The 22,885-nt window shown below is 37.6% G+C and overlaps 3 protein-coding genes across 19 annotated transcripts in view; 1 reads left to right on the top strand and 2 right to left on the bottom strand.

Moving 5' to 3' along the window:
* The window catches only part of WDR17 (WD repeat domain 17), a 47,378-nt gene extending 30,077 nt beyond the window's left edge, over positions 1–17,301 (top strand). For 3 of the 5 annotated variants that reach the window (XM_072334578.1, XM_072334576.1, XM_072334579.1), the window contains 14 exons: positions 363–518; positions 772–836; positions 1,251–1,383; positions 2,383–2,474; positions 3,183–3,282; positions 5,035–5,174; positions 7,023–7,043; positions 8,235–8,346; positions 8,848–8,989; positions 9,077–9,179; positions 10,560–10,661; positions 12,008–12,103; positions 12,273–12,456; positions 14,045–17,300. In XM_072334578.1, coding sequence (XP_072190679.1) covers positions 363–518; positions 772–836; positions 1,251–1,383; positions 2,383–2,474; positions 3,183–3,282; positions 5,035–5,174; positions 7,023–7,043; positions 8,235–8,346; positions 8,848–8,989; positions 9,077–9,179; positions 10,560–10,661; positions 12,008–12,103; positions 12,273–12,456; positions 14,045–14,164 — 1,566 coding nt within the window. In that variant the 3' untranslated portion in view covers positions 14,165–17,300. Of the gene's footprint in view, positions 1–362; positions 519–771; positions 837–1,250; positions 1,384–2,382; positions 2,475–3,182; positions 3,283–5,034; positions 5,175–7,022; positions 7,044–8,234; positions 8,347–8,847; positions 8,990–9,076; positions 9,180–10,559; positions 10,662–12,007; positions 12,104–12,272; positions 12,457–14,044 lie in introns of all 5 variants that reach the window. The other 2 variants (XR_011903374.1, XM_072334577.1) reach the window with 2 other exon arrangements.
* SPATA4 (spermatogenesis associated 4) lies at positions 15,062–20,089 on the bottom strand. Its single transcript, XM_072334580.1, has 6 exons — positions 20,001–20,089; positions 19,792–19,921; positions 19,555–19,673; positions 18,996–19,216; positions 18,148–18,257; positions 15,062–15,145 (listed from the first exon to the last, which is right to left on the bottom strand). The coding sequence occupies exons 1-6, from the start codon at positions 20,087–20,089 to the stop codon at positions 15,062–15,064; spliced, it is 753 nt and encodes a 250-aa protein (XP_072190681.1).
* A 1,710-nt stretch (positions 20,090–21,799) lies between these two features.
* The window catches only part of ASB5 (ankyrin repeat and SOCS box containing 5), a 34,687-nt gene continuing 33,601 nt past the window's right edge, over positions 21,800–22,885 (bottom strand). For all 13 annotated transcript variants that reach the window (XM_072335363.1, XM_072335354.1, XM_072335355.1 and 10 more), the window contains one exon: positions 21,800–22,376. In XM_072335363.1, the coding sequence (XP_072191464.1) occupies positions 22,249–22,376 (128 nt within the window). In that variant the 3' untranslated portion in view covers positions 21,800–22,248. The remainder of the gene's footprint in view (positions 22,377–22,885) is intronic.

Here is a 22,885-nt window from a genome sequence, read left to right as displayed (position 1 = left end):
GGGTGTGACAGAACTTTAAACCCACTGTCTTTATTGACTTCCAAATAAAGAAAAGTAATAAGTAAGATTCCCAGTAACATGCTAGACTCAAAATAGATGTTTGTAATGGACGTTTGCTTGAGTTAGTATTGCATATGAGAGTATGGTTGAGAATAAAACAGAAATATGTAAAAGATTGAAGGAGATAAGAAGGAAAGTCTATGCTATTCTGAGAAGAATTTTTATCTTAAATTATAGCTTTTGTATTCCAGTGTAATGCTTGACTGTAATGCATTCTTAAGAAAACTTATTTTCATCATAGCAAATTAACTGGATTATTTCTTTTTTTTTCTTTACCTTTTTTCTTCTTTTTTTTTTATCAGTCTGAAGCGCATGAACTGACAGCAGTAAAAATGTCCAAGTTTGGAGGTGGTATTGGTGCACCAAGTAAAAAGGAAAGGCTTAAAGAAGCTGCAGAAATTCATTTAAGATTAGGACAAATTCAGCGGTATTGTGAACTGATGGTAGAACTTGGAGAGGTAAAATATCAGAACATTACTGAAAAAAGTTATATACAGAAGATTATGAAATCCAGCTGGTATAGCAACAGAAGGGAAAATGAATCTTGAAAAGTGATCTTGCTACAGTTATACTGTTTTTAACATACAAGGACTAATCTTTAGCTCATTACTTTTTTTAATGTTTTGACAAATGCATTATAATGGAAGAAATATAATTAAAGATACAGTTCTTTCCCATCATCAGGAAAAACATATTGCTGCTTTCTTCTAGTGGGATAAAGCTCTCTCAGTTGCACCTGGTGTATCGATGAAATATTGGAGGAAGTTGATGCAAAGGTAAAGTAATGAAAATACAGCGCTGAGTTGTAGTTTCTGTACTTAAAGTAACACCAACTAGTAGCAAGATTAAATACTAGTATTAGTACTAATTGGCTGCTGTTACAACCCTCTAGCAATATGACGTGGTGGTTTTTTTTTTTTTAGTAAGCTGTGGCCTGAAACTGTCAGGGACTTCAACAACAAATGTGGTTGTGGGCATCAAGTTAAAAAGTTAAGCGTAAACTACAAGCTTAACTTGAAACTTTGTCTGGTAGAGTGCAGTATCCTCAGAGCCTGCATCTTCTGAGATTTGGAAATGCAGATGGGTTTCAATGAACTTTATATAACCTCATCTAATACCTATACCGTAACGTTCAGTGGTCAATTATATATGTAGATCTTTCTTGTTTGTTTATTCATTTGTTTAATTAGGAGAGCTGACCAGTTAATTCAGGAAGAAAATGATGATGTCATCCCATACTGTATTGCTACTGGAGATGTGAAGAAACTAGTTGCTTTCTTTACTTCAAGAGGCCAGCTTAAAGAGGCTCTGCTTGTTGCACAGGTATTTTTACATATGCCAGTATATGTAATAGCATTTAACTATTCATTTCTGATTCTGAAGATGACAAGCATATTTAAAAGGCTACCTCTGTTCAAATTTGTAAAATTACTAAGTAATGAAACCCTATTCTTTTACTTTCATTCCCACTTTTTACTAGGAAATCATAAAAATGTATCTCATACTGATTTTTTTAAGCCTGATTCTTCTAAATAGCAATGAGGCATCTATAATTAAAACTGATGATTAGTGCCAGGTTAAAGTAAAACATATTTATAACTTGACTTTTATCAATCTGTTCTTTGAAGTCTCTGAGAGTTTCTCATGTTTTTCCATCAAAGGCTTAGTTATGCTTCTTCCTCCAGAATCTTAGGGTGAAACTGTTCAACTGCTGTAGTAGTAAATGTAGGAAATCAGTACTTGTATTAAGGTAACCTCTTAAATTTATGTAATAAAGCAATACAAGTATGTGTGTAAATGCAAGTTAAAGGGTATGAAAAACATGCAAGACTGGTAATTCATTTCCATTTATCCCTGTTCCTTTATTCTGTGAGTAATTTTTGCCTGCTTTATACAGTTTCTTAAATTGTCAAATAAACAAAAAAGGCTTTGCTTGTGCTGCTTTGGCTTTTCCAGATTTGCTGGCATGCCTACTAAATTATGTCCATGGATTTCATCCTCCAGTCACTGCCATTTGTTCCTAGGGGGAGTAAAAAGTCAAGCTAGCAGCCCTCACTGTCCATTTAAAGCTGATTCAAAAGCTGAAAGAATGGTTTACAAATTCATAGGAAGAAAGAGATCACTTGCTTTAGTAATTTGGTTGTGTAGCTGAATGAAACCAGGCTAAAATTTAGCTATGAATAGGTTTGTTGATTTAAATATTTCTTTTTTTGCTATATTTGGGTTTTAGAAGAATGTTTAGAGAACTCAGATTTATTCTTATTGAAAATCACATTATTGGTTATAATTGACATTTTAATCTGTCACTTTATTCTCTTCCAGGCAGCTTGTGAGGGAAATATGCAAATGTCACCGCTCTCCACAATGAGTGGATCTTCAAATTCTGATTTAAACAATGCAGATGATTATAACGGGTAAGTTGTTGTAGTTTTTAACTAAAATCATCAAGCAGAATAAACCTTAGTAGTTTAATTTGGAACCAGCAATACAGAATTTGACAACAAAGTATTACATCTTCTAGTATTTATCTCATGGAGCCAGCTGTCCACTAACGGATGCTATGCTGTATAATGTCCTCTGTATTGCCCCTTTCTGCCTGGTTGGTTTTATTTTTTCACATATATGTATTATAATTTCAAGGAGCTTTCTTATGTGCTTAAATATGTCTTTAAACATTTATTTTTATTTCATTAGAACTTTTGGAATATGTAGAGTAAGTTTTATTATTCAGTAATATCTGAGAGACTGTATATTTTATGCATCTTCTCTTGGAAGCTTGGAGTCTGTGTAGTTACTTCATGTACTTTCATAGGTTTTGAGCAGTTGGAGCGAAACTTAGGCAGCATTCTCAAGAGCAGGAGGAATATCCATGTTTTGTATTTCTCTTTCCTCAGTCTGAGACGTTTCTGTACTGGTGTTGATTTTGTGAAACTAATCCACTAGAATGTGCATCAGCATAGATGGATTCAGTTCAAACCAGTAACATTTTTTACTACAGCGTCAATATTTGTAATTCAGATATAGAAATTTCAGGATACAGAAGCAAACTTGTATTTAAATTCAGTGCCAAACAACTCTGACAACTCTGAGATTTTGCTGAGTTCGTATGTTTTTAACTGCAGGCTTCTTCAGAAGGTCAATGAGGAACTGGCAGAATGGTATTTCCAAGATGGCCATGCAGTGCTTGCCGCATGTTGCCATCTGGCTGTTGAAAACATAGAGGTAACTTCTCATTTCTTTTTTGTTTATTCTTATTCTTTTTAACTCTTTATTTGCAGAAAGGCCAACATTGACTTTTTATATCACCATATATTAATTATGTGGTTTGTGTTTTGTTTTTCCAAATGTGTGTGCTGCATTCTAAATTCTACCAGTTACTTTTGTTTTAGGTTTATCTTTCTTTATATGATCTTGATCTTTACAATGTTGAAGGTAGTGGCAAAATCCTGTTTTCTTTATTTTTTAAGTTCAAGATTTTTCTCATAAACACAAACGTTTTTTCAGAAGGAATGCTTCCTGATTATTTTCATGGAAACAACAACAGATACAAGGAGCACAATAGCACTGTTTGATAGAGCAAATTCTCAGCTGTGAAATGCTATTTATTGCTACCAGTAGCTGTTTTCTCCAGTGATGACCAAGAGCTTGCATGCCATGCTTGTAACAGTCTGGACTAGTGGAGGTGTCCTGCTGTTGCCACTGCTGAGAAGTCCCACACAGCTCTTCACTGTGCTAATATCTGATGTTTGGTCTCTATAAACATGCAGCAAGTATCAGTGAACGTCAATAGGTGCATTTTTTTTATTATTATTTTTTTCCACATAGAGGAATTAAATCACACATCTTTGCTTCATGTGCAATTCCATGTGAAATGCCATTTTGTCAGACTACCCCTCTGTTGATACAGAGTGAAAATGTTTCATGGGATATTGGTGGGAACATTCAACTTTTACAGCTGTATGACCAACATCTGCCTCTAATGTCATGGGACAATGTAATTAAATAGGTGACATTGTTTTCAGAGCAGCCCTCATAGTATGTTGTTGTTTAATTGAATTTTAGTAAAGGCAGTGTATTTTTTATAACAGAGCATACACTGTTCCTAGATATCTTGCATATATACATATTCATAGCATTATTGTTTACCGCTATTTTGACCTAAAAGACCTCTTTAGAATTGGAACTTCATTGTATTGTGACAAATGTGATCTCCACCAAATCTGAGATATAAGCAAAGTCAATAGAAAAAACAAAACAAAACAAAACAAAAACAAAAACAACAAAAAAAAAAACCAAAAAAAAAAAAAAAAAACCTCCCCTTCACCCCCCAAAAAAGGCTAACATAAGATTTTCATTTCTTGTGATTTTTATAAGTTACTACTTTTTCTTGCCCTCTTTGGTCTTTGTTGTTTCCGATCCAACATGTTCTTACTCATTTGGAGGAATGGAGAAGTAAAATTCAGTCCTTTCTCTCTGAAGAGCGAGTTGTCAGTCAATGTCTGTGTTGCAAAATATACATCTGAAGTTTTGCATAGTCCTACTGTTCTATGTTTTGCTGTCTCTATCAGCAACTCCAGTTACCCAGAGGATGTGTACAGGACAGATGTTCCTGGTTGTTTTTTTTTGAGACCCATTGCACCAAAAAGAGGGTTGAAATATTCCAAATATTGCTGTCCTTTCCTAGATCTTAACAAATATGATAGTGATTCCTGTATGTATGAAGTTTAATCTCAAATGAAGGAAGTATCTGCAAAAGGAAATCTAATAGATTATTTGAAAACTGACACGTGGTACAGAATTACTGACTCACTAAAGAGGCCTAAATTTTATATGAAGAGTTTATTTAATTAATGCTTTAAAAAAAAATTTCCTTTTGTAAAAAGGCAGTCTTGTAAATGAATGTCATGTGCTGAACATGGTGAATCCTCAAGAATAATTGTGTCCTTTAATGATACAATTTTTTCATTGAGCAAGCTTGCAATGGCAAACCTGATTCGTGGAAATGAACTGGAGTTGGCAATCAGTGTGGGTACTGTCTTAGGAGAAAGTGCAGCGCAAGCAACACATTATGCCCTAGAATTACTAGCAAGAAAATGTATGACAGTAACAACATGGTAAGAATTTTTTACTCCACAGTAGATTTGTTTATTCCTCTCCCTTGAAAAAATAATGGTGTGTCTCATACTGAAACTTATATACACCAGGCCACTGTGAGTAGGTAGATTTCTGCTTGAAGAAGTGCACCTGTGAAGCACAGAGAATGCAAACAGTCTACTTTAACCTCAAAATACATTGTGTGAACTTTAAGTGAGAGAACAGTTGTTGTCATTTACAGTGTGAAAAGCACTGAAAAAGTTAGGTAACTATTTGGGCTCTAATTAGCATAGTAAGTCCTAATCTGTACTGAGTAAAAGTGACTGCTTTGGACAGAATAAGTATAGTTTTGAATTACAAAGTCAAAAGTCAATGAAGTTTAAGAAGGATCTGCAAAGTGATTTTAAGTACTTGTCTGACTATTTAAATTACAAGAGACTGAGGAATTACATTATACTGATAGTGGATACTCAGCTGACAAAATTTAAAGATGAAGAGGGATTACTGTTTAATGCTGGAGGAGCAGGTTATTTCTCTGCTGCATACAAGGAAACTTCATTTCTCCTCTAGATTTTTTTTCTTCTTCCTTGTAGTGGCTTTACTTTGAAAGATATTTTTGGTCTGTTTGTTGTCTACAAATAAAACAAAATATTGCTAAGATATATTTGGCAGCTGTATGGTATTTCAGAATTAACATTCAATAGAGCATGTATTTAAACAGATGTGATCGAGCCTTAGTTTTCCTCCTAAACTAAGGATTTGCTCAGGCAAATACAAAGATGGAGATTCATGAGTCTCGTCATATTTTTTAATAGAGATACTGACAACATAGCTTAGTATCCTTTGGTTTTCTGTGTCTGTGTGATCATGTGTAGGAAAGAAGGAGCTTAAGAGCCTCTGAGCTTATTTGAAGAGCTTTCTTCCTTATACAGGTTCTTGTTTGTAAGGATAGCCACCAGCAGGAAACAATTCATTTCAGAGAAACATTGTAGATACCTCAAGGAATATCATAAGGTTGATCACTGATGAAATCAATTTCTGATGGAATGTTTTTAGAAATGCTCAAATATATAAATCCAAACAAAAACATCAAAACTAAACATGCATGTCCCTTCCCAATCTGCAGCCACAGGAAAAACATGCAGCTGTTTAGAGAGTGTGGGTTTATGAACACCATTTTAAATTTTTTTTGATTAGCACCTAAATACAGCTAAAATGAACTTTCTTTAGAAGGCTAGTAATACTTTACTTGAAATACTGAATTCAGTGTAACCTGATATGGCCACCTTGTTTTTTTTCATCATACTAAATATGTTTTTTCAATTTGATTATTATAAACTATTATATATAACACAATTTGAGGCCACTGTATGAGTGTTCCTTTGAATTTTTTAATGAACATTTAATTTCAGTTTTCAGTTGAGTAGTTTCTGAAAATTATTGCTTATACAGGTGATTATTTTTTCCAGCCACCCTGCCATAAGCAGGGTTGCCACTCACTAGGACTGACCGCCCTGGGCCCCATTGAACCCAGCCTTGAATGCCCCTGGAGATGGGGCATGCACAGCTTCTCCTGGCAACCTTTTCCAGTACCTCACTGCCCTCTGAGGTCTTGAAAATTTGTGCAATATACTGTATATTCTCACAGTCTTTTTGTATCTTGGGGAAGTGGCCATTAGGTTTGTTAGGTTGTCAAAAGGCACTGGAAAAAATTTCTAATGTTATTCAAGTAGGCTGACCTGATTCTTGGATTTTCTGTCGTTGTTTAGTTACTTCCTATTTCAATTTTCCTCTGTTTTCAAAGTAAGAATACAAAACAAAAATTTGTTCAAGATCTGTTCATTACTGTTTCAATGTCTTCCTTTTAGCTTTCCATCACTTGGATACAGGTATTTTGCTTGTTTCTAGAAAGAGAGAGAAGCGTGTAACTTTACTAATGCTGGAAATAAGTCCCATGTCCTCATTACTTAATCACAGTTAATGCTTGAATATAGGATAAAAAGCAATTATAAACATTGGACAGGAACTTAACATTTTTAAGCCAAAGACTGCATTCTGAAAATTCAAGTGAACTCAGTGAGAGCTTTTACCTTACACAGGAGCAAGTCAGTCTTGAGGGCTATAGGAGAAATGATGCTTGCATGAACAGGAGAGCCACAGAGCAAACAGAATAATCAGTTGTTAAAAGCTCAATCTAGTATTTTTTTTTTTAAATAGCTGATTAACATTGTTACATGTGCTCTCTCCTGTTGCTTCTTGTTATTGAATTAAACAAGAAGTAAAGAACACACTAGGAATGTCAGATTGCTAAAGCACAGTTTTTTTTCCATTCTGAAGCATGAAAATGGGTGTCCAGTTCCCGTGTTGCATAACCTCTTCTGTAATATTGCAGAAGTTGTAGCCATTCCAATTGACTGAGTGATGCTTTATGCTGATGTCCTGGTGCTCTAGAAGCTTTTTACCCTCCTGAGTTCTCAAAGCTTTACAGAGAATGTGCTTTCATGACAAAGTTACACTAATGTCTTTCTTACAACTTGGAATGATCCTATTCTCTCTTCCCTTCCCTGTTCATGTATTCCTGCATCTCAGTTTGAGATGGTTTTGACACACAGGTGTTAAATTCAACCAACTGAAGCCACAGAAAATTAATGTATGCTTTACCCCAAAAAAGATGAATAGATTTTTGTTTTGTTGATTGATTTTGCAAGGCAGTGACTTGAATCTTCCCACCTTGTGCTCATAAGAGTATCAGAGGAAGAGGTGATGGAGAATCACGTGAGAGATGGGAAATCAGGATCAGAATGATAGATGAATGGAAAGAGAGATAGCAGGGAAGCAAGAAGTAGATCCTCCCTCTACAGGCTTTTTTAGGAAGTTGCTGATTGGAATCTTAAGCATCGTTTATTGCACCAAAAATAGACTCAGAGGCTTAGTTGCTTTGTTGCTTTTGCTCTCATCTGAAAGTAGCTGCTTAGTTTGTTTTCTTCCATAAACTAGAAAGAATGCATAGAATAGAAGGAAAGAATTCCTTCTATTACAAGCCATTAAGAGTAACTGTATATTGTCTTGTGTTTATGCAGGGACTTAGCAGCTGATCTTCTCATGATGATTCCTGATAATAAGCTGCAGTTGATAAAACTTTGTGCTTTTTATCCTGGATGCACAGCTGAAAGAAATGACCTACATGAAAAGGTACAGTGAAAAAGAATTCACCTAGTGCTAACAGAGTTTATGTATTGATTTGTTTCTTAATTTCAGAACATTTAAGCCCAAGGCCAAATAAAATTGTAAGATGATTTTCTTATATGTTGTATACGTCATCTTGTTTTCTGCTTTGTGCAGTGTTTCCATGGCACAGGTTACTTCCATAAGTAGCTTATGATCATCAGAATTAATTGTTTGTAGGGGGTTCGTAGCCTCCCTGTCATTTACGTGTAGCCTAAACAGATCTTGGTAGGGCACCTTTATCTACTAACCTGAATTGTTTTACATCTTACAGCTCTAACCTCCTTAAATCCTCGCTCCCCATCTTTTCAGTAGTGAAGGAGTCTGCACCACTAACTCCCTTAATATTCAATATCTATTAAGCAGTAGTAACAAATTCACAATCATTAACAATGGAAACAGATATTAATCATGTTAAAGATTCTTTAAGTATTGTAATAATTCTTTAGCAAAATCATTGTTTTCTAGTGTAATCTTCCCAATGTAGAAGAATGTATGCGATTGGCAGAAACAACTGAGGCAGACGGTGATATATTTGAAACTATAAAGTACTATCTGCTAAGCAGTGAACCAGAAAAAGCACTCCCTCTTGGCATTCAGTATGTGAAAGGTACTTGAATGAAAAAAACTTTTTAAAGCATAATTAATTTGTATAGCTTCTCTCCTCAATTGTGTTCTTTTTTCCCTTTATTTATAGAACAACTCTGTGGCTCAGATTGGACTTTAGATTCAGTCTGTCCGTACCTTGACCTTCTAAGTTACATTCGCACTGAACAATTAATGTTGAATAACTGTACACAGTGAGTATGTTTTCCATATTTATAAAAGTGGAAGTTTCACTTAGAGAAACTTCTGGAACTAAGGAAAACATCTATAGGTAAAAACTGTTATCATTTTTATTGACCAGAAGAGTGGTACAAACAGATTGCAAGCAATAGGTTAATTCCCAACCTGGAGAACTGAATGTGGAATTTTCCTAGATTTTCAGGGTTTAGCAAAAAGAATGAAAGAGATTTGCCTGTTGCTTTCACGGGCATTTATAGTGGGTGAGTCAACGTTGGTCTTATTTGGAGAAGATGGTGAAGGGCCTGGAGCATCTCCCCTACGAGGATAGACTTAGGGAACTGGGTCTGTTTAGCCTTGAGAAAAAAAGGCTGAGAGGGGACTTGATCCAGCTTTATAAATACCTAAAGTATGGGAGCCATAGTGGCGAGGCTGGTCTCTTTTCAGTAGTGCGTGAGGACAGGACTAGGGGAAATGGGCTGAAACTTCAGCATAGGAAGTTCCGCACGAATGTGCGCAAGAACTTCTTTACAGTGAGGGTGACAGAGCACTGGAACAGGCTGCCCAGGGAGGTGGTGGAGTCTCCTTCTCTGGAGATATTCAAGACCTGCCTGGACGCCTACCTGTGCGACGTGGTGTAGGGAGCCTGCTTTGGCAGGGGGGTTGGACTCGATGATCTCTAGAGGTCCCTTCCAACCCCTACAATTCTGTGATTCTGTGAAGCTCACTTTGATTAGTTCTTAATTCATCTTTTTGCAGAAAAAGTGCAGTGGTACCACACACAATGTGTTTTTATGTCAAAGTGTTAAGGAAACTCAAGATGTCAGTCTTCAAATTAAATCTAAAATAGTTAGATTGCTGTGTTTCACCATTCATTAAAAGATGGCTTAAACTAGGCCTGGACGTCTGCACAGATGTATATGAAGAACTAAAATGAGCAGAAAGCTTAACTTTTATCTGTGAGGAAGATTGACAGTACTAAAAACCATACAAATATGGAGCAATTTTATTTAAATTTTAACATTTTATTGTATTGAAAGGTCTGACTACCACTGTTTTTGTAACATTATGTGACTGGGCTTATTAATGTATCTATGCTAGAATGTAGTAGCTTGGTTTAGTGGGAAATTTTGGTGATAGGTTGATGGTTGGACTGAATGATCTTAAAATTCTTATCCAACCCTGGTGATTCTGTGATTCTATATCAAAATACTGCAGATGAAATGTAATAACAGTTACATCACACAGAAACAAAATATAATTAGCAGGCGTGTATTCTCCATGGAAGATGAACTGGTAAGATAGGTTTTAAAATTACGTATTTGAATGTGAGTATAATGTTTATTTTTCCAAACACTTGAAATCATTGTTCATGATTAATACTTGTTCATTTATAGATTTCGGAATGAGTTGCTAATTTTGTGTGGTTACATCGGTGCTTTACTTGCTATCAGAAGACAGTACAATAGCATTGTACCTGCACTTTATGAATATACAAGGTAATATTATGATTTTAGTAACACTGAAACCTCATTTCCTTTTATGGTATGTGCTATAGGTAGACCACAGTTCTCCACAAATAGTGTGAGGTCCCTGTTCTGTGATAAATAATAGTAGTGTACCTTTGCCTACTGCAGAGCTGCCTTTACTCTATTTGTGCATTATGAAAATACGAGATTTTGAGTCAGTTCAGTAAGTTCTGAATTAATTATTTCAATAAAACATTTGGTTGTGTAAGAAACACTAGTCTGTAGGTGAGCATTCAGCATTACTTTCGTGCATGATTGTATGTTCTAATTTTGTACCTGTGTAGACCACGTGAGAGGACTTGCTCAGTAGCATCAAGGACAAGTGTGACTTCAGAGCTTGTGACTGTACACTTGCTTCCTTCCTTATCATGAAACCTTCTGGTACTCACTGAGCTAACGTTCTGTATCTGCAAGCTTTTTGCTTGGTCTAGCATGCTTGACTCCACTTGGTCCTGCCCAACCTAGTCATGACTTAACCTGACTTGTCCTTGCCTGCTTGTCTCACCAAGATGACCTGAGTTGAATTGACTTGGTGCATCTGATCTGATGTGACTTGGCTTAGCCTCACTGATATGTGGCCCCACCTCTTTGACTGTACCTGACATGGGCCATTTGACTCCACCCACTTGGCATCACTTGGCTCAGTTGAACTGTTAAGACCCTACTTGGCCACAACAACTTAACCCAGCCCAAGTTGTTTTTACTTGACCCGCTTGTAATTGACTGAATTAAGCCAATTCACTTGACTTGAATGGATTAAGATAAATCTTTGTTAATCTGCTAAATAAAATGCTTATATGCAGTGCTTCTTCAGAAATGTAACCACTGTTATTTCCAATAACCAATTCTAGCAATAACATCTCCCTCACAATTTGACACAATTAAATCTTTTTTATTCTTGCTGGGTAACAGAGCCACGTCCAAAATGTCATTGATTTCATAATGCAGCTTGTTTTGGCTTTGCTCCAGATGATATTGCTTCCTCTTAACTATATACATGCACTTAGTTTTAGTCAGCTTGTCATTTTTAGTATGTAAAAGCCTTAAAGTATCAAAGGGCCTCTTAAAGAGAGGCGAAAAAAAAATTACGGTAATAATCTTAAGTAAGGTATAAAGTGGGATAACTAAAGACAAGTTTAAAAGCAAAGGTATATCTTATATCTAGTAGTTTAATATTTCTGTGGCTTCATAGTGGTGACTATCATGAGGGATCAAATGATAAAGTTGTATAAAAAAATAGTTCAATATTATGTTTTTCTTTCAAGAAAATATGCATTGTTAGAATTAATTTGGTCTTCATTTTCATTCCTTTTCAGCCAGCTTTTAAAAAGACGGAAAGTATCTGTACCATTGGAAATTGAGCAGCTCTCTGAGGAATTAGGTGCGTGGAGAGCCTTCACTCAGTCAACCAAGTAGGTGGAAAATACAAAATTAGTATGATGATTCTACTAGCATTTAAATGCTTTGTTATGAGTACAATATTATCTCCCCCCATAAAATCTTTAATATAAAGTGATGTTAGTTTACAAAACAAATTATGATGTGTGGCTGAAAAAAAAGAGTTTTTTCCTTTTTTCACAGACCTACGAATGAATTGCCATGTACCCCACCATCTGAGTCACAGAAAAAGTTGTATTCTATACTGGTATCGCGAATGCAAGAGGAGCCTCTGAAAGGAATGATCGGGCCTGACTATGTCACTGGGTCAAATCTTCCCAGTCATTCAGATGTTCACATCTCTTGTTTGACAGGGCTAAGAATACAGGTACAGTTCCAGAGAGCCAAGGTAACCCATCTTGGTGTTTAAAACTGAGTATCTACGAGGTTACTAAAAATTTAAGGTACATTCTGTCATGTACAAAGAACATTTTGCTTATTGTTACAGTAGCAGAAGTTAAAGATAAGGACAAGTGCTGAGATCTGCTATATAAATAAGGCTATGTAAAGAATTCTCCACCAAATAATTGCCCAGTTTGCCAGTTCAAAACTTCTTAGTTTTCATGGGGGGGTAAAAAAAAAAAAAAAAAAAAAAAAAAAAAGCCCACATTTATTTTTGCCAAATATTCTGGTTTTTTTACATACTTATTTATTGTAAAATAAATTCTCATTTCATTATCTCATTGCAGCCTGAGTTTAAAAATGTTATGTTCAACCAAATATCAATATTATTCTGTTATTATTAATCATAATGGAAACACAGTATAAAACTTAAAATTCATTAAAGCCAGATATTAAAAATGGAATATTCAAATATATATATTTTTTTCTCTTCCATAGGGTTTTAAGATCAAAATATGCTTGCCCTTATAATGCCTTTTTTTTGTAATTCTGGAAAAGCTAGATGGGGCCGGAAAATACTACTCTATATGGCTATTTCCTCCAAGTACTGCCTCAGTGTGAAGTGATTCTTTAATATGTCCAGTGCCAGATGCCAGCCCAAAGAGTAACAGGGTTGTTCAGGGATTAAGAGGGATAGTTTTGTATTGGAAACTGGAGATCACAAAGTACTAGTAAGATCTTAAAGGTAAACAAAATTAACAACAACCTCAAGTCCAAAGGACTTGCTGCCAGTACTTCTGCATGAGACCAGTGATCTCTGCTGTGGCCCAATGGAAAATACATGCCACATCTTAGTGGTTGCTAACAGCCACAGAAAGCTGCTGCTGTTATACTCCGTTTGACAAGAATAGCAAATATGGTGTCACCAGTTTGTCATCTACAATATCGTAATCTTTGGATTAGTGACTATTATGAGTCTTTGCTTTAGGCATGCAGTTCAGCTCAGAAATTACTGAGTTAGTACTAGGGTAGAGTAACCTAATTGCTTGATTTTACAGTTTAAGTGGCAAGTTCCGAGAGCATACCACTGTAGAAATGCACTTAAAATTGAGTTACAGCTTTCACTGAATGAAAAAACTGGCAGATACTTTCTCTTTCATCATATAAATCAGTGCTTTGTCCTTCAGGTTTCTCATAGTGAGGAGTGTTCAGCAGACTCCATATTTTAAAACTATCATGGAACCTTTTGGGTTTGGTTTTGTTTTAAGATGCAGAAATCCAAAACATGACATAAGATAAAATCTAACTCTCCGATAAATGTACAGAATACAGCGATTCTTAAAAAAGGCAATGACTACAAAAATGTCAGTCTCCATATTTTAGGGGCTACTCGCTTAACAGCTGCATGTTCCTAAAGCTTTGAGCTGACTAGGTAGTATTTTCAGGTGAATTTAGATGATAGACCAAAACTTGTTTTCTACATTCTTCTCAGATACAACAAAATGTGGTAGACTTTCCACAGTACGTGTGTGCTGTCTTTTTCATTCTCTCTCCAAATATTTCTATATTTCCAGGGTCCAGTGTTCTTCCTTGAAGATGGGAAATCTGCAATTTCACTGAACGATGCTTTGATGTGGGCCAAAGTGAATCCCTTTTCACCACTAGGAACAGGAGTACGACTTAACCCATTTTGATGGCTGCGTTTTCTTCTTAAAATAACAACTGATTGTCAAAGGACAAAAAGATGGATGTCAGACTCTCTTGGGAGGCGAATACTTGGACTTTTAAAATTGTAAAATGAGAACAAAAAAAGATTTCTATAGAAATGTTTGTTGATGATCCAAAGAAGTAGTTACTGAGAATCCAAAGAAAAAAATCCTAACTTAATTGACAGCCATGTCGTCTTTTTAATAAAAATTGTTGTCAGACAACTCAGACATATTTCAGCTAAACTTGCATAAACAAATGCCTTTTAAAGCACGTAGGCAACCCTACACATCATCAAAATACAGATAAACTGTGAAGTTCTTAAGCATATTTTCAAAGGATTGTTGACTTTATGAATAGCCATTGCAACTTGATTTTAGAATGACTGGAATCACACAGTGACCACTTTTTGTTTAATTTCAGTTAGTTTTTACACAGGATTCTAAAGCAAAAGTAAAATTTCAAAAGTGCATAGATGACATTTTTTGCATTCATTAGTTACATGCATCATCAATAGCAGTGCAAAGATGTTCATAATGTTTTGTTTAGATAGGTTCGGATGTCTAGGTTATAATAGTCTATTTTCTAGTTCATCTTTGGCACCTCGTCCCCCTTATACTCTCACTGAAAGCTAAGATGTATTTATAAAACCTTTTTTTTAACAAAGCCTTTGTAAGGTACAAACAAAATGTAGTAACGTTATTAAAATACTTTATGTGCACTTCAAATGCATTCTTTCTACATTTTATATTAGTTATAAATACACATGTAGTATGGTGGGCCAGAAACAAACACTTGTGCATAGATTTTTATTTACTGACTGTCAAGCTCTTGTGATTTGTTATCAGTATTCTGCATCATAACCTCATGCAGTGCACTGGGAATTAGAGAGTGAATGCTGCAGCTCCATTCTCAGAAGGGAAGAATGAATCACAATTTGCAGACTTCACTTTTTTCATTTCCATTTTCTGTTGAGAGGGAAAGATAAAACTGACTGTAAGTCCACGAGATTGTCTGTCTTTTTGCCTGCCTTGGCTCCATGTGCCCACTGGCTGTCTCACCTACAGCATTAGATTAAGGCCTTCCGTTTTTAGATACTTTCTCATTTATTTTAATTTGCTTCAATTCCAATTATATTATCTTGCATTCTATTATTGGATCTAGTAAATTAGTTTTCTCCCTTAGGTTGTTGCCACTGTTATTGTGTTGTTTTTTTTTTCCCCCACCTGGCCCATCTCCATAATTCTCCCCTGCCCACCTTCCCTTTTTCCAGGTCATGGTCCATGGGTCTCTCCACCCCATTTGCTACAGAATCAGACCAGAACAGGGCTGGAATCATGACACAAATTCTGTGTTTTCAAACAGGAAGAAAGCTACAGCAATAGAATACAAAGAATACTTAAATTTTAAAGTTGTGTATCATACACTATTTAACCATAGAAGAAATCTTATGGTTGAAATTGCTAATCGGTAGAAAACATGCTTTGGTTATATTATTTTTCAGCTTGATGGCATACAAGCAGAAATCTACCTGACGTTCATTACAGTTCTGAGATTGAGAGCTGGTTTAAAATAAATATAAAAATCCTGCTAGTTACTTAAAATACAAAGAAGTCATAATTAGAAACTGGCAGAACTATGTGTAGAGCAATCCTTTTAAAAGCAGCAGTAATACAAGGTGGTTTTAGTAGACCTTAGCCAGCTCTCAATAGGTCTGTAAGCACTGCCCTCATCTAGCTAGAAATAATGATGTCAGCATACCAGAAGAGTAAGGTGGAGGTTAAAAATCAATCATTCCCATTCTTTTTATTTCTCTTTTAAAAGAATTACATTTTTCATATTTGGTTTTAGAGTAGTATTACTGAACTTCCAGGATAAGATATATTGAGGGGGGTGGGAGGAGGGATAGCTGCTTTGTTATGTGTACAAAAATATTTGTTCTTACGTAGGTGTTGGAAAAGCACATTTTGCTTCTTGCAGGTATTGTTTGAAAAATGTTTTCCCTTGTTCAACCTCATGGAGTTTGGAGAATTAAGAGTTGGATTTCAGAACTAAAAATTCATAGTTTGTGACAGAATTTTCCAGCATTATCTGAAGGGTTGCTTCAAAGATAAGATCGTTTCTTTTACCAAGTCATACAACTTTGTGGTTTTTACTGATATTTCATAACTTAAGGATCTTAAAAATAGGTAGTTTAATTGCATCAACTTGTTGCAAGTAAGTTGTGCCTTAACACATAATCTTAGGTAGATTTTACTCCCTCTTCCCACTAGAGGGTTAATTATTGTTTCATTGTTGAAATAAAATAAGTCATTATGAATAAAATGGTTGCGTTTTCTCTACTGCAGTTTTAACCCCGTGTGGTGACAGAAGGGAACATGCAAAAAAAGTCCTTTTATCCAGCACAGCTAGTCAAATACAGGTATTTACTGTTAATGTTTTAAGAATCCTTTGTCTTCATGTCACTGTTGAATTTGTCTGTAATGATGAGTATTTCTGTTTGAATGAAGAACTGCAGCAAGCTCTCTAGTAGTGTTTTCTAATTACTATAAATCTCAGCATACCTGAGACATTAATGCCATTTTATCCCCACAAAATCAAACTCGTTCTGTTGAAAGAATCTGACCATTAATGATGTGTTTACACGTGTTTACAGGCTGTAGCTAAATGTGAGATCCTCAAAGCACAGCACTTTCCTAGGTGGGTTACAAGATCCACGTTGTTAAACTTCTTCATAGGTGAAAAAATATGAAATCCAGAATTACAGCAACTGAACACAAATGCAAGAAAGCACTTGTCTTCTCTAAAGAACGAAGTTCAACTACCAAGTTTAGATACCTTTTTCAGAATAGATATTTCTTTTTTAATTTGAAGCTTTTACCGTTATGTAGGAATGAAAATCCGGATTCTTTGCTCTTGATTAAAATGTCTGAAAATGAAGGAAGCAAAAAAGGCACTTGTGGAGACTGTGTCTTTACATCCTAATTTTCTTCACGTACAGTTGTTAACGCTTTAGTGTAGACTCTGACGTTGTATCAGTACCATCTGTGTCAGAAACCTTCACTGATACATATCAACTCTTGTAAGAAATGAAGGTGAAACGGATGCTAGGCGGTACTATATGGGCAAGTGAAAAACAGTACTGTAGAAATAAATAAAATCTGTATTGTAAAACATGATATAAGCTATTTTTTATTATTATTATTTGGCTTTAAATGAAATAGTGCCTAACTAATGGTAAACTCAGATTTCTCTTTATTGATTATGCAGTCAACACAGTTGTGATTGAGAGAGGGTTTGTATTTAAAAGCTCCTTTCAGCAGTATCCAGATGTTTCCAAATAACTACTGTGAGAGAGGAATTGTCGGCTGTTTCACCTGAAGTTCTTTAGAATGAGCATATTTTGTCTCTGCTTTCTGATGAGTCTATATGGAAATAGGTGGGAAAAAATCATGACCATATTAAAAAACAAACAAACTTGTTTTAATCAGATTTAACCATAAAAATCTAGACTAAATTTAAACTCTGCAAGTGTCTTGTTTTCCCTTGTGAAGAAACCTTTTTAGCCCTACACAGAAAGGCAATGCAGTATCATTTTTGAAGGTCAAACTGTCTTTGATGGCAGAAAAAGGAAGGATGTACACAAACAAGCTGAAAGCTAATGAATCAATTTGTGACTATTGCCATCAGTGCCCAGAAGAGCCAAGAGGGACTTCAGCATAGTGAATGTACTCAAATCAAAGCGCTGAAAAAGGTAAGGAAAGCATTTTTAAGTATTAGAGTAATTGCTGCTGCTGCAATATTATGGAAAAACTCAAAGCAGTTTGATCTTAAAAGATCATTTTAACGCTGCTAACCCTCTCCAAGTCTCCTATGTTCTAAGATGTAAGATTCAAAGTTTTTCTATATATCTCTTACTTATGCTGTACAGGCAAGCAAAAATAACACTGATGTAATCCTAAAAACTTACATGAGGTGACAAACACTCCTTTGGGATACTGGCTGTATTCGCAGAGGGCATGATGCAATCCAAATGGTGAACCACACGCTGTCCGAAACTGGGTTTAATGTTAAACCGACCTTTAAGACAAAAATACCACGTTACCATTTCAGCAATATGTTGAGCATCTGATCAGTTTGTTGTTTAGTTCTCCAGCTTATTTGAAAACTGTTATTACCCCTGTCTCCCAGTTTAATTAAATACTCAGATGATAGTCTCTTAAATGCTGTAAAGAAGCTAAAAAATCACTTCAGAAGTGCTGGTGTATTATTGTGTTAGTGACAACACACGATGCTGCAGGCTGCTCCTGCCCCAAGAGCACTCTTCACCTTGTCTACTGGGAACCTGAGGGGACCTCCAGTGTGTCAGTCATTCCCCCATTTGCTCAGTATCCTCTGTCCCTACGTCCACATCGTTAATGAAGACACTAAGCAGCCCTAAGAGCTCATTGATGAGGGAGGTCACTTGTAATGGCCATAGCTGGACTGTGTAGAACAGCCCTTTGATCAGCATCCCTTGAATCTGACAGTCCAGACCATCTTCCATCCAACTCACCTGCCGTTTAGCCACTCACTCTGTCTTGATAGTTTTAACAATACTGCGTGTCTGTGCTAAAGGCAATGTGTACAGCATCCACTACTATCCATGTGTGCCCAGAGCATTTCTTCACAGAGCTTCAGTGGCAAATTACTCTGATTCTGATGAGTGCCTCAGCCAAGAAGAGCTAAGGAACTGGGTGGCTTCTTTCAGTGCTAATGAGTTACAGAGGGGAATGTTTATTGATAACATTAATGGTGACAGTTATTTATTACACTCACGTGGATTCTCTGCCCTCTCTTGCATCCTCATTCCTGTGTGCATGTTAATGATGGCAATGGCCTTCTGTCTATTGACGCAGATGCTGGGTTGTACCAGCACCTCTGTCAACCTGATGTTACTCCTGATGGCCGTGGAAGCCGTTGCTCTGGCAGCCACTGGTAACTGTGTCTGGTAACAGCAGTCTGTAAAGTCAACCTGCCTATCTGGGAGACTTGCGATTCTTAAAAATAAAGAAATATGTTCAGGAATTAATTACAGTAAAAAGCAGCTAAGTACTGTTTCATTTTTTACAGGTCTGTGGCTATTTTCCACATTGAAAACAGAGAAGCTCATATGCAATCAAATAGCTTGGGCAAAGCGATGCATGGAGGAGAGGCAATGGACAAGCTGACAGCAGGAGGGGCGCAGCTGTTACCCAGGGCTGTGAGTTCAGCCCACTGACCTGGAGCTTCCCAAACTTTTGTTCCAGATTCAAACTTCACTTCAAAACGCATTTTTCACTTGGCAAGCCAGGGCAAGTTGAGTAGAGGAGGCCACCTGGGGGCATCGCCCACTCACCGGCCGCTGGTCAGCGCGGCGCAGAGCTGTCGCAGCAGCCTCTCTGCCGCTCCGGGCTTAGAGTGAATCGTTCCCTCTATCAGCTCATGGGCGATGTCGAAGTCGTGCTTCGCCAGAAACTTGACGCGTCAGGAAGGAAAAAAAGGATTACAAATTAGAAGATCGGGAAAGGGCACGGTGCGTGGCTGGGCGGGGTCGCTGAGGGGGGCGGCGGGGGGCGCGCCGAGGCCCTCTCACCCGCCGCAGCCGGGACCAGTTGTCCAGCTTGACGGCCAGCGAGCAGCCGTTCCTGTAGGAGTCCGGCTGGACGTGGGCGGGGAAGCGGCGAGACAGGATTTCCGCCACCAGGTACCCGTTGGAGAAGTCCCTGTTGAGACAACGTGAAGGGCGCTGCCGTCGCCTCCCGCTGCCGCCCCCCAGACCCGGCCCGGCCCGGCATGGCGGACCTGCGGTAGTTCCGGGGGCTGACGGAAAGGCCGAGGCTGAGCAGCCAGCGGAGCACGGGACGGGGCAGCTCCGGCTGCCGGAGGGCCATAGCGGCTCAGGGCTGAGCTCGTCGCCTCCCGACACGGAGCGGCCCACTCGGGAGGCGGAGCGTGTGCGTGCTGCGGGTAGTGTGAGGTGCCGCGGGGTACTGTCTGTGTTCGTCTGCAGCGCTTTATGGCAGACCTGCGTGATGTCACAGTCGGATTCCAGTGCGGAACGGAGATGTTAGGCGATGTATGTGGGTTTTTTTCGGTGACACGAGTCAAATTCCGTGTCGTACCTCTTGTCAGGCTGCCCCTCTGCTGCCGTCTGTCACACGGCAGCAACCTACCATGGAATATTGGTGGGAAGGTTCAGTCTCTACTGCCGTACCACCAGCATCCGCCTCTGACCTGGTGTGCCAACATCATAAATAGGAGGCATTGCTTACAGAGCATCTGTTCTGTGAGAGCCACATTGTATAAACGCACAATGAGAACAAAACCAGGCCTGCTGTCTTTAATTTCCGACTCAGCACGGCATTGTGTTTCTTGAAAGAGCTTTACCAAACGCTCACGTCGTCTATTTGGTTAATATGTATGTGTGGTACGCGACATAAGAGCGGGCTGATCTGCTGAAGGCCTGTTCCACAACACAGTCCTGCCACAGCAACAACCCGAGTTCCCAGTTTTGTTTGTTCCCATCCGACCTGTCTCAGTTTGCTGAAGGGATTCTAGTCATATTATTATATATTAGCAAAAGATTAAAGGTTTAAAAGTGAGTATTACCCAAGATTCAAGTTGCAAAAATACCACTGCAGGCTGGGCCTGGGTTAATCTGCTTGTCTAATGCTCCACAGAATTAAGGAGAAAGGAGTACCCAGTAGCTCACACCACTTAAGAGGATCTTGTTTGCACTTTGGATGGCTGCTGGAATCAGTGGGAATAGCATGCAAATGGCATGACAACACAAATCCACATAGATGATGTAAGGTAGCAGGGACTCTAATGTCTAAAGCCAAACCAACCTCCTCTTTTTTTCTCATGCAGCTTTTCCCAAGTCAAGTTTGAAAAGCACTCTGTACACCTGAAGGTAAGAGCCCTAGTGATCTTACTCTGTGCGTACAAGTTCAGTAGCACAGTTGTTGGCTCGGCATTGCTGTGTTTCTTGAAGTAATAAAAGCAATGGCATCATACACAGAAAGCAAGAAATTCTTAGTTTCTGAATGGGGAAGAAAAAAACCAACACAACAAAACAAGCAACTCTCTCAGTACATGCACAGTATGGAATCCAAAGCAGTCTCTCCTACCTGCATCTGATCTTTATTTACAGGGACTCCAGAAGAGGCTCTCACTAGAGTTTTTTGCAAGGAGTAGAAGTAAATTAAGATTCCTTTAAATAAGGATAATAGTCGGAAAGTTGGATGTTCTTTATGTGGATGTGGATGGATTTTATTAGGTGGACATAAATTAGCAACTGAGGATTAGGCTTATAAGTAGAAGGGGGACTGACTTTTTGCACGGGTAGGTAGTGATAGGACAAGGAGGAACGGCTTTAAACTAAAAGAGGATAGATTTAAGTTAGATGATAGGCAGAAATCATTTACTCAGAGAGTGGTGAGGCCCTGGCCCAGGCTGCCCAGGGAGGCTGTGGCTGCCCCATCTCTGGAGGGCACAGGTAGTGAGGGAGGGTAAAGGAAGTTTCTCACTGTCGTTAATTGTTTATATAAAGAAAAGGAAGGAAACTGGCTATCTGCTTATTTATTACTTTATTTTTTTTTAATCAATGTCTGTAGTGCACCTACCACCAAGTATTTTTTCGGTACACAAACAACATACATTTAAAAACACATAAAATAATGACTCCAAGTGGACAATGTTAACAAATAAAAATGAAGGAACGCTGCAGTTCCCATGTGCCAAATAGGTTTTAAAGTAGAAATACAAAGAAAACTAACAGCACTAAAGCTAATTAGTAAGTGTTAAGCTAAACATACGCAATAATTTCCCAGAGCATCAGCACACTTATTCAATTCAGCCTTGTTAGCACCTTGGTACCAGTTGCTGAATGGCTCCCAATTATGATTACACACCAACACCAGGTGTCAAAGATTTGTGTCTTTTTAAAGTCATATGCAAAAGGCTTTATTTTCCGCCCAGCAGTTCTTTAGGTAAAATTTACAATACACAGAAGACTTGTCACTCAGCTTTCTAAAGGTTAAGTATTATGTTATCTATACTGTAAGAAATTCTTCAGTATTGTTGGCAACTGGAGTTGTGGGACGAGATGCAGTCTGGCTCTTCCTAAGTAATTTCGGATACGTAGTCGACAAAGCTGACAAAGAGAAGATGGTGTGGCTGCAAAAGGGAAAATAAACATGAGTTTAATTACATAAAGTTGAGTTTCATGCCAATAAAAGAAGATTCTGACATATTTGCTCTGGCTTCTAAAATCCCTGTAGCCTTTGATGGCCTCCAGATAGCAGCCAATGCACAAAACCAGGTGGTTTTAGGATGGGTTGGTTGGGCGGTTTTTTTTGCTTTTTTATTGTTGTTGTCATTCTTAACAGTAGACTCTTGTGAAGGAGAACACTGAGACAATGTCAGTTCACCTCTGAAGAGATGTCTGTGAGCTATTACAGTAACTTCTTTGCTTTCCACCTGTGTTTTCACCCGCGTCTTGTTGCCTATGTGTCTTGTAGCTTATATTTACCCTTACATAAAACAGCCTGAACAAATCCAGATCCTTTTGGGATATATTCATTTCCTCCCTCTCTCAGACCTTTAGAAGTTATAAGAGACTATTTGTATCAATTACTGTTTCTCAGGTACCTACAAAGTGAGCAATGTTTTCTAAATTTCATTTA

The sequence above is a fragment of the Excalfactoria chinensis genome, chromosome 4 (genome assembly GCF_039878825.1).
Source record: "Excalfactoria chinensis isolate bCotChi1 chromosome 4, bCotChi1.hap2, whole genome shotgun sequence".
NCBI lineage: Eukaryota > Metazoa > Chordata > Aves > Galliformes > Phasianidae > Excalfactoria > Excalfactoria chinensis.
The sequence above is the reverse complement of the archived record's forward strand: the minus strand, read 5'-3'. Positions and strand labels throughout refer to the sequence as shown.